General features: G+C 36.1%; 1 protein-coding gene across 5 annotated transcripts in view; it reads left to right on the top strand.

Annotated features, from left to right (window-relative positions):
• The first annotated feature begins 885 nt into the window (after window positions 1-885).
• Window positions 886-12,020, top strand: part of SERTM2 (serine rich and transmembrane domain containing 2) — a 36,131-nt gene continuing 24,996 nt past the window's right edge. The window contains exons 1-2 of one of the 5 annotated variants that reach the window (XR_004900908.1): window positions 886-1,106; window positions 5,189-5,225. Coding sequence is in view for 1 of the 5 variants with exons in the window: in XM_036016452.1 (XP_035872345.1) it covers window positions 8,192-8,464 (273 nt within the window). In the remaining 4 variants the exon portion in view is untranslated. Of the gene's footprint in view, window positions 1,107-1,701; window positions 3,906-5,188; window positions 5,226-7,435; window positions 7,538-8,081; window positions 11,217-12,020 lie in introns of those variants that run through there. The other 4 variants (XR_004900909.1, XM_036016452.1, XR_004900907.1 and 1 more) reach the window with 4 other exon arrangements.

Here is a 12,020-nt window from a genome sequence, read left to right as displayed (position 1 = left end):
AACCTTATTATTTGTAAAATGAACATAATAATACCCAAGTCAAGAGTTGTTGTGAGGATTAAATGAAATTCTCTATATTAAATGCTTGACACAGAAGGGGCACACAAGAAATGTTAATCTCCCTCCTCTGCCTCAGTATATGAAACATGGTAAGGACATTTAAACTACAGGTAGATAAATTATTTGTGATGAAATATATACCCTGGAAACACACACCTTCTTCAAAGATATTCTACCTAAAGCTTAGACCCTCCAACCAGAAACTCAGACATAGATTCAAAGACTGATATTAAATTTCCACAATTTTTTAAAAAATAATAAAAGTACTAAGTTCGTGCCCAAAAAAACATTCCCCAAACCTGGGAACATATATATGTATACATTCTCTTTGGAAAGATGGAATTATTTAAATACCACTACACCGTGGCATATTTGGTTTCAGTTCTAAGCATAGATTACTGTAAGACCTAGGATGAAAAACCTCTTTAATTGTGCAATAGATCTGATCCTCTTAAGTGACACATGAAGAAGCTTTCAGCAAGACAGAGAGCCTTTGGTAATCCTCCAGATGCATGAAGAAACCTCGAAGGGGTTAAAGTGCAAGGCTTATAAGAACTTTGCTTCTCAGCTTCTCTCTTATCTCCTCCCTCTCTGGCTTCACACGCTAAGGCAGAGGAGAGCTGAATCACTTACTACCTTTCCCGCATACTCTAAAGTCTTCCCTAAGAAAGGAAAACTGAGAACTTTATTAAGGCTGCTTCTACTTAAGTGTTCCAGAGGGTATATATACATATCCAAACAGACACTTTTCTTAGCTTTTTAGAGTTTATAAGGAGAAAGGCAACTGAAACTGAACTCTGAAGCTGTAAGTGGCAACTAGCATTTTAAGTACCTATTAGAAGGTGTTTTTATATTTTGCACTGGAAAGGTCTGACTCTTCAGGAAAGAGAAAGCATAATTTGCATGAACATAGTCTTGCATACTGTTTCTCTGGCAAAACAAGACTTATATTCTATTTCCAAATATTCCAGAGATGTTCCTGAACAAGTTGCCTGTCCAAAGGGTGATTTAAACAGCCAACCCATTCACCCCGTGAGCCTGGAAAGGTAAGAGAGATTTGGAAATGTTATGATGTTTTTTTTTATGGTGAAATGAGCGGCATTATTTTATTTATCAGCAGGTGTAACAAACAAGAACCATCTGCTGCAGAAAATACAGCAACTTGGGAAAATACTCCCACTTGGGAAAGCTTATTACTTAATGGCTCCAGCCATTGAAGAAACACTTGCGGTTAGAACTGTTTTTTCATAGGCTTATATGGAACTAGATACTCTTAACAGCTCCTTCCTCCCTTAGTTTTCTTGCCCTCACACTGGGCAAATAAATGCAAACTGAATGTGTTAACTCCTAAAATCTGTTGCAATTGATACTTTTAACTTTCTCTTTTTAATTGTTCCACTGATCATTTTCTTAGCTATTTGGTGGGATTTCCGCTCTGGAATTATATAGGCAGGTATCGTGCAGAAAAATGTAAAATTACCAGTGCATTTTTTTTCAGAACTTTATCATGTTAAAGAAGCAAAAGTAAATACTAGTAGCTCCTTGAGGACTGAAATCCTATATCCCCAGCCAGCACTTAGCAGGTTGTCTGGTACTTTGGTATTCAGTGGTTTGCTGAATAAATGTCAATCTGATTTTCAGGATCCAAGCAGAACTTTATTGCTGTTATTAAAAACAAGATTCACTCAAATAATTCCTCTCAGGGTTGATGGATGGAGAAAGCTACACATTTCCTTCTCATTTTAAGGAGACAAATTCATTATCTGGGTGGATGTTGTGCTTCTGTGTGGTTATATTTACTACAGTGATGTCAAACATTACCAAAGACTTGACATTTTGATGTTCATACCAAAAACACTCAAAGTTTAATTTATTACCAAGGGTTTTATTTGCCAAGTTAATGGTAAAACTATAATCAGAGAAGCAAAGGTGTATTCACATTGCTGGTGGATATTTTGATTTACATTAGAAGAGAAGTAACCAGATGTTCAGGCTAATGTTGGATGTTAGCCAATTATTAAATTAATCTCTTTGCCATTCCCCCAAACTTCCCTCCCCCTTTTCTTTCTTCCTCCCTTCTTTACCAATGTTTTTCTGCTTCCCTATCTTCATCTCTACCTCTTAATCATTCATTTCCTCCTACCTCCTATACAATTCCAAAATCCCTAATCATTTTACTCTCTTCTCACATTTCTTTCCTTCACTACTTCCTTCTTCCTCTATTTTCCTACCTTTCTTTTCCTGTTTGTCCTACCCCTCAGTATCCTCCTTATCCCTCAAAAGTTTTCGATCACTTTATCAAAGATTAAAGACTGAATTTTATTTTATTAACTTTTCAGAAAGGACTGCAGGATACTAAAATTCTATAAGGTATTTCCACGAAAATCAGACCTTTCAGAATTAATAGAATTTCTATTTCTTTTGCAGTATCATAGTTTTTCTTCTTTCCAAATGATGCAGAGCTTTTAATGGAGCAATCACATTATCTAAACAACTCATTGATTAGTTAGCAAAAAGAGCTATGACAATCCTGTTTGGAAAGCTTTTATAAAAAGTTGTTACAGATACAAGACCAGAGTAACAAAGAGGATTCCCCACTACCTAAATTTTTGTTAAAAAGTCCTTCATGGATTTGAGGAATTAAATTGATAGACTTGTCTGAATTAAACAGGATGTTTGGTTTCCTGTAGACTGTGGAGGTTTTAAGAAATATATAATTAGTTTTCCAAACCTTCAAATGAAATGTTTAAAGAAATTGACAACTGTATGTGAGATTGTTCAGAACTAATAGAGTTTCAGGGTTGATTGTGCATGAGGCATAAAATGTATTATCAACTGTTAGTGAAAAGAACCTATAGATGCAGTTGCACTCACTGTAAACCCATCCCATGTAGTTGTCTTTAAAATTGTGTAACTGAAATAGTAATTCAAGAGCAAAGTTTCTAACAAAGTGAGTATTCCCTAATTCCAGGTTATAATCAGAAATTCAGTCTCCTTTGCACAATAAGAGATAGGGGAGTAGGTGACTTGAATAAAAAGAAAAGGGAGTTTTAGGATCTTCCTCAGAGATCCTCAAGCTATATTAGCAATCAGAACAGAGAAAAGACTGGGCTTCTCTTCAAACTGTTCTTGCTAAATGCATTTCTCCAGTCATATCCATTGATTTAGTTAACAATCATTGAGTTGCTACTGCAACATGGTTATATAAGGAATAAAATGTTGAAAAAAAGATCCTGAAATAATTTATAAATTACAATTTAAGGAAAAACATTAAATCAATATTTGCAATATTTGACAAGTGTAACTTCTCCAGGAGAGATACAAAGCATGTGGGAATTAGGATTTGGATGGGATGTCAAGGTCAGTTTCGTGAGCTGAACTATGAGGAATTGTAGCATCTCCTGAAGCAGAGTGTGCAAAGATGAAAGGAACTGGTCAAACAAAAGCATGGAAGCAGACAAGAAGGTAACAGTGAGCATTACAGTTTGATTGGAAAGGAAAGTAGTGGAAGAAATTAAGGTCAGGATCACGGCATTGAGAGCCTTGAATACCAAGCTAAGAAGAATAAATTCCAAAGGCAATAAGGAGCCTCAAAGGCAATATGAGGGCTTCAAAAACTTTATTCCATTTTCATATAAAACTGAATTCAGAGACAGACAGGTAACAATATGGTGGTTACCAGAAGAAAGGGTATGGAGTGGTAAAGGGAGCCAAATACATGGTGACAGAAGGTGATTTGACTTTAGGTGGTAGGCACACAATGCAATATACAGATCATGTACCATAGAAATTTGCACTTGAAACGTATATGATCTTATTAGCCAATGTCACCCCAATAAATTTAATAAAAAAGAATAGTTATAAATAAAAGCAAATCAAAGATGACATATGGCTTGACACCTTTTTTTATAAAGTTCAAAACAAAACTAAAAACAACATTGTTTTGTCATAGGTGTGTGTGTGTGTGTGTGTGTGTGTTAATAAAAGCAAGGAAATGATTAACAAAATTTAAAACATTCATTATTTCTAGGGGGAAGTAGGTAGTGGGAAGAGATGGGTAGAAACATAGGTACATGCCATGTAAATTATTAATTATTTGCAATCTTAAAGTTGGTAGGTGTTTGTTCACTGGTGTCTATCCATGGGTGTCATTAAGTATGCAAAAGTGGCCCTGGATGTACCATGATGGCATTGAGCCATTAGCCGAGGAATATGACTTATCCAAATCTGTGTTTCTGAGATCCATGTGAGACTAATGACCCTTCAATAATACTATAGAGGTTTCTCCTAATTGGCTTGTGCCAGCATGAGTATTTATTTTCCTTTCACTTCTCTGTTGGCATCAGGTGAAAAAGTAGCTTGTGGACTACATGGGTGAAAAATCCATTAAGTTCATATCTTTGGGCCAGTACAACTTTTAAGGAAAAGAGCTGCAGGGAGAAGAGTTGATGTTGGAAGGAGGCCGCTCAGACAGGCAATATATAAGAAACACATTTAATAAATAGAAGTATAGATGAGATCAAAAGATTCTTCTGTGTGGGCTGCCCAGGACTATCAGAATCCTAAATCTGAAATGTTCTGTTCTATGTGTACAGTAGTGCTTCTCAGCCCTGGCTGCATATCAAAATCACCTGTGGAGCTCTAAACACTATAGATATTCATGACCCCAGACAGACCTACTGAATCAGAACCTCTGAAGGAAGTACCCAAATACACACACCCACACACATGTGCGCGTGCGCGCGCGCGCCTGGGTACTTCCAGGTATATAAATGTATATATTTAAAAAAATTTAACAAGTAATCCTGAGGGCAGCAGGGACTGGAAAACATTTCTTGCAGAAACTCTAAGTGGGTAGCTTTTCACAAATGTGGATTTCAGGGTCCTCTCCCCTAATATTCTGATCTAGGAAGCAAAAGAAAAGGTCTAGATGTGTGCATTTGTAATAAACATCTTCCAGGTGATTCTGATGAAGAGACTTCTTTGGACCACACTGAGAAACATTATTCCCAAATTCAAACACAACAGGACCTCAAGGTAATTACCCTGTATATTCATTTCCTAGGGCTACCATAAACAAAATGCCACAAACTAGGTGGCTTAAAATAACAAAAATTTATTGTCTTAGGTCTGAGGCTAGAAGTCTGAAATCAAAGCATTATGTCATATTCTCTCTTCAATCTGTAAGGTAAAACCCTTTTCAGCTCTTCTAACTTCTGGCATTTTCTGGCAATCCTTGGCATACCTTGGCTTGTAGATGCATCACTCCAATTTCTGCCTTTGTCTTCTTTCTGTATGTCTCTGTTTTCTCTTCTTATAATGACACCTGTCATATTGGATTAGGGCCAGTCTAGTGTTATCATTTTAACTTTATTTTATCTGCAAAGTCCTTATGTCCAAATGAGGTCACATTCACAGGTACGGGGGTGTTAGGACTTCAGCATATCTTTGGGGGACACAATTCAACCTATAACACTGTTTTAAATAGTTTTTTAGGCTTTAGCCAGGTATCTCAGTTGGTTGGATCATAATCCTAATACTCTAAGGTTGTGGGCTCTATTCCAGGTCAGGGTACATACAAGGATCAACCAATAAATGCATAAATAAGTGGCACAACAAATTGATGTCTGTCTGTTTGTCTCTCTCTCTCTTTCAAAATTAATAAATAAAAAGAAATTTAAATACTTTTTTAAAGTAGGGCTCCCAAAAAAACTGATAAAACAGATTAGACAGATTAGCTATGTGTTTTAGCTGGGCTGTCTAAACAAAAAGACTTATAGTTAACTCTCAAAGCTTGGTGTGTAAAGAATCACCTGAAGAACTTGTGCATATAATGCGTATTCCTGAGCCTTGATCTAAGATATTAGATTTCAGTAGGCCTGGGAAAATGTCTAGGAAATTTACATTTTAAATGATGTATGGGGTCCATGATTCACACTCTTGAGAAAAACTGGATTTGAGAGAACAAACAAGGTCCAGAACCAAGGGTTTGGGGAGAAGGAGCTACCAATAGCAGATCTGAAATTTGTCTTTTTAACAAGCTACTCAGGTGAACCACTGCCTTTGGGGCATGGTATTTCTAGGGAAGTAAAGGATACCTACTGTGATTATCTTTTCCACTTGTTAGTGAATCAGAAATCAAGGTAGATATACCTTTAAGTATTGCAAAAATGTCTTCTAGACCATTGCTCTAAAGACAATAAAAAGAGACCAATTTTTTTTTTTTTTTGCATTTGTTTCTTATGAACCAGGTTGTTCTGCATAGGTGGTAGGGGCAGCAGATAAGTAGACTAAGAATCATGCAGCTTACAGGAAGTGGGCTAGTGAATATAAATTTTAAGTTGAAGTGCTCCCAGACTGGGGGCAAAATTCAAGATCATAAGAAGACTAATGTGATTGTTGGAACTATTTCTGTAAACTCTCCTTGAGTATGTTAACAAGTGACAGAGCTAGGCTACATTGTCAGCTCTCTACTACTACTGCACATAGAAGTTTGACAGGTGATGGTGGTTTATATTGTTTATTTTAGTCATCCACATTCAAAATTCATGTTTAGAACAATAAGCTAAATCATTTTGGAAGACTTCTGTAGTAAATATTGCTGCTATTTACATATTGGAATGGTTGTTTTTGCCAGTAAAGACAAGGTTCTGTCTTTATTGATCATAAGAGATGCAGTTATTTGATCCCAACTAATATGCTCCCTCAATTTCTTCTAATTTTCAAAAACTGAAAAAAGTGTATTCTCATGCCCGCAGACTTAAATGAGAGAGCAAGCACTCAAAAATAAAATTGGGGGAAGCCTGCATTCCTTAATTTGTGAAAGTGACCCATTGTACTGGGACCTGGAGTTTGAAAATGAATCCTTAGGTTTCAGTCTTCTTTAGTTCATTGCTAGGCTTTCTTGGTTTAACTAGAAAAATGGTTATCAGTCCTGACTATACTATCCAGTCACTTGGGAAACTTTAAAACAATACCAGTGCTTGGACCCCATCCCAGACCAATAAAATCTGACTCTCTAGAGTGGTGTCCTAGCCCCTAGTGCAGAGATTATGATTCAGAATATCTGGGTTGGAGCCCAGGGTCTATATTTTAATATGTAACTCAGGTAAATCTTATGGTCAGTTAGTTTGGAAAACACAGTTTTAATTTTGGTTATTATCTGCTGTTCAGTAATTTGAATTTTTCTTTAACCTTTTAATAGTTATTTACCACATAGAAAAAAGTATTCAAAATGATAAAAATTCAGGATGTCATTTTAAATTGAATTTGTTAATAGTAAACCATTTTGTAATATATCAGTTAATTTTTATTTCAAAAATTGCCATCTGATTTTCTTAGATACCTGAATCATTTATTTTTATTTATTTTCAGAAAAAATATTTCTGTTGAAGAATTGTAAAAGTCAAATCTCCTGAGCCTAAAACTACTGCTGTCAGCACCTGTGAGACCTCTTCATCCATCTAAAACTTACCAGGTCTGACAATACTTTTCCTCCAGTGCACAGTAAGTTATGTCAACAAAACTGTAGAAAACACATTCTCTAGAGTTCTAGCCTTCAAGCTGTGGCAGCTGTGTAGGAACTTTACAAGCCCCATCTTTAGGTGAGATTCAGAAAGACAAGAAGGGTAAAAATTCAGATATGTTAAGCTCAAAATATACAAAAGCCTTAGAAAGTCTCTTCATATAGGAACCCAATTAAATTCACATAATTAGTGCATGCATTTAGATGAGTTGTAAGTAAAACAAAGCCCTTTCTCCTACCAAAACAATAGAAGTGTGATTTAATACTCTGAGACATTCTTGTACCTATACCAGTATTATAAAGTAATTTCATAATTTTATTTTAATCACTATAAGAGTAAGACTATGGAAAATGATTCAGAAGTTCCAGTAAAACCTATTTGGGAAGGGACTGCAGTGCTGGAGGACAGAGAGGGTGTGGCAATTGCCAAATTAGAATGTCACCATTTTCTTGCTTATGCACTACTGACATGGCTCTGGTCATGATTGCTTTGTAGGAGACTGTTAGAAAACCTCCGATATATTCAGAGACAGTCTAAGTGACTGTGGAATGCCTCAAGAGCAGTAGGAATCAAATAGAAACAAGTACCTACTCAAGCGTGGAGTGATGACGGAGGCACACCTCAAGTACCATGGAACTCTCACTGGGTGGACCCATTTCTCCACCCCAGCAACAGAGGTTAACACCACTTTAGATAAGTATTCCAACATGTACATATATGTGGGCCTATTCCTGAGCCTCCTGGCCATTCTCCTCCTGCTGCTCTTCATAATGCTCCTTCGGCTCAAACATGTCATCTCACCCATCAACTCTGAGAGCACAGAAAGCGTTCCTGAATTCACAGATATAGAGATGCAGAGTCGAATTCCCATTCATTGAAGCTATCATGAAGATGAGTTTTAGTGGATCTCAGTAAACTCTTGTATGTTGGTGATGTCCAGGAAAGCTTACCTTTATTGCATGCAGCTTCCCATGTAGAAATCAAGACGTTGTTCATTTAACAAAACGTTGTTTGTGTTTTCTTTGTGTTATTCTTTATCTTGACTTTATTTGTCGGATAACTAAGAGGTTTAATACTCATTCTTTGCTAGGAATATAAAAAAATGGCAGCAGGTGGGAGGGCAGGTTTCCATAGTAACCAAAGAACCAGATCCTTGAGCAAACCTCAGACCACAGAAATTCATATGCAGCTGTTGTAAAAAAACACAGGATCCCTGCAACTACAATAACAAGGAAAATTTGCCTTCAAAGGGGCTGATTGTTCAAAGAAGGTTACCCAAGAAAAAAACAAGTTTGACCCTAAAGAATCACTTTAGCTACTGGCATGAAGCTAAATCATGTCAGAAGTCAATGGAAGGGACCATGAACCCATTCCCAAAGGAGTGATTTCATCATCTAAGGCCATTGGATTTGAACCAAATGAAAGAAAACATTTAAAGAAACTGTTTCAGTTTTAAGAGCAAGTTTGCAGAAAGAAGTTTCCACTCAACAAATTCAGCTAGAGAGGGAAAATGTGCATTTTATATCTGTGTTATTACTATTACTAGGCTTTTAAAAACTCAGGTAATGACAGATGTATTACAAAAATCTGGAACAATGAGATTCTCCCAAACCAAGGGAAAACTAAGTCAAAATGTGCTCATGACAATTAACCTTACATTATACATGCAGTTTTGTTTCCTCTTTCTCCCTCCCAATCACGCTCCCGGGTTGGGTTGACATAAACATGAGCTTTGTTTAAAGATGACCCTAGCAAAGAGGACTCAACTTTACTTGGAAGCAGAAATGAAATAATATTGGTATTTTTCTGTCAAATTATTGTGGCTTTGGACAAAACATTCAAGCTTCTGGATGCCAGGTTTTTCTTTCTGAAAAAATGATCAGAGAACTATTTAGTCATCACCAGACTCCTTTTAGATCTGAGTGTAAGAAAAACAGAGACAAAGGAGGAAAGGACTAAATAACAACCCCCAACAAATCTTTACCAAGATAAACATCCTCAAATTGACATTTGTCTTTCCCAGAAAGTGTTCCTCCCTTCCTGATCCCTGGCAAAAGATGAAGTGTTTCACTTATTACCTATAAGAGAAATATATTTTGAAAAATTCAATTTTCATGAGTAGTCCTGGTATGCCAATAGTGGAAAAAGATTAATTTTTTAAGAAGCCAAATGTTCCAAGAGGGAACCATATTAGAATTTGGAAGGGTGGTCATATTTTTGCCACCAAAGAACTAGTACACCTGTGTTAAATTCTACCTGCTTAAAAAAATCAATTATCTCTTGCACCTAAAAAGTTGTCATCAAATTTCACAGGATGCTCCCTCAGCAACTACAGTGGAAGTGAGAGAGAAATGGAATGGAAATTAGGTTAATGTCAGCTCCACCCAGACATGCAGCTCTCTCTAGTTTGTTACCAATTTAAATTGTCCCTTTTGTTCTAAATCTAGCTTGGTGGTGAAATTCCCAAGTGCTTCCTACTTTCATACATTGTCATTTGGCAATACTCCCCTCTCCAAGGGGCTGCAAGTGTGTAATCCCTACATGCAGAGCTAAACTTAGCAGCAAGGCTGACTCTGGCACACCTGTTACAACAGTACAGTTAAGAGCTGGCAGCTGCATTCTGCACCATTCAGAATAGATCAGCAGGTAGGCTAAAACAGATAAGACATACACTTCCCTTTTGGCGTTATATTTTCCCAAATGAAAAGTCACTCATATTACTACATTTGGTGGTTTATGTTGTGTCTTTATTCAACACCCAGACTCCATATACTCTAAAATTTTAGTTCTTGGCAGCCATACATGGACTTCCTCAAAGGCTGGCAATATACCCCAGAACTTCTTAAGGACACATATCTCCCCTTTTTTGTGTGTGCTCATAGATTTGAATGCATTTTACTATTAAGAAATAAGTGGCTGGATAAATTAAGAAATTGACTACACTTCCAACAGCAATGAATAGCAAGATGCCCAATGCCTTGTTGTTGAATCTAATGAACAGACAGACTGCACATTTATTCCTTGCTCATTTACTTCCCCAGCCAAAATTTTAGGAGTTTAAAACTGCTCTTTAACCACTGACCTGGACGACAATTTCTAATTTATTATTGGGTTACTCACCTGGAAAACAACCACCATCTTTCATCACAACTACCCCATGGGATCCAGATCTTTGAGTATGAAATCACGCTGCACAGATTGCACTAAAATAGTACCATAACCACTCACAGTTTCCAGTGATAACATAAATGGAGATAAATTTAAGCAGATGTGTCATTATGGTGACTTACATGGTATTAATCTTTAAGAAAATGAAATTGAATGTTTTCATCATAGCAAACATTGTAAAGAAAATTTCTATTTATATTAAATTATATCCCCAATGTATTAATTAATATATATATTACTGTTCAAAGAAGCACCTAGAGTAATGTGCATAATTTGAATTTACCCATCTATCCAAAATACTGACTTGTCGATTCTCTCCCCAACCCCCCATCCAAAAAATTTCACATTAGCCTAAATGTACATATATAGGTAGGCTATTTACACATAGATGTATTCTGTTTTAAGGTGAAAGAATGATTCTTTACTTTTTATTATGCTGAACCATACGTAATTGCCATTTCTGTATGTCAAAAATGCTCAAATATTGGCAATTTCATATAATTCAACCTAATATAAAGACCACTATATTAATTCTTTAAATAGTAAACTCTTCTATGTTTAAAAATAATTAAATGTCTAAAAATGTACTTTGCATACATTTCAGAATCATTGGTTATATAAAACAAGGTACATTATAAAAGGTTTATATATCATGTGCTATGTATTAGGCAAGAAATATTAAAGTTAATCAAGACAGGTTCATCCAGCCTAACTTTTGCATTCATGCCAAATCTGAAGCTTTGAACTCATAACTGAGTTTGACTGCTGCAGACCCTACCACACTTGTTAAATAGGTAAAAGGGATCCATTTAATGCAATTAAATGGTTATATTTAGTGAGACATTTTATTCATCTGTATTTGTACAAAAGGAACTTTTTAAAAATATTTTATTTATTTATTTTTAGAGAGGGAAGGGAGGAAGATGAGAGAGAGAGAGAGAGAGAGAGAGAGAGAGAGAGAGAGAGAGAGAGAGAGAGAGAAACATCAATGTGCAGTCGCTGGGAGTTATGGCCTGCAACCCAGGCATGTACATGTACCCTGGCTGGGGATTGAACCTGTGACACTTTGGTTCATGGCCCGCACTCAATCCACTGAGCTATGCCAGCCAGGGCTAAAAGGAACTTTTTTAACAAAATGAAGAATTGTGTGGAAGAAAAACTGTGTTTGTTTTCTTTGAAATCATTAACAGTTGAAGTAGATTCATTTGGTATAAAAACAGAAATATAATATTTGAATTAATATTTAACATGTCATTTTTGACTTTT

The sequence above is a fragment of the Phyllostomus discolor genome, chromosome X, assembly GCF_004126475.2.
Source record: "Phyllostomus discolor isolate MPI-MPIP mPhyDis1 chromosome X, mPhyDis1.pri.v3, whole genome shotgun sequence".
Lineage (NCBI taxonomy): Eukaryota > Metazoa > Chordata > Mammalia > Chiroptera > Phyllostomidae > Phyllostomus > Phyllostomus discolor.
The sequence above is the reverse complement of the archived record's forward strand: the minus strand, read 5'-3'. Positions and strand labels throughout refer to the sequence as shown.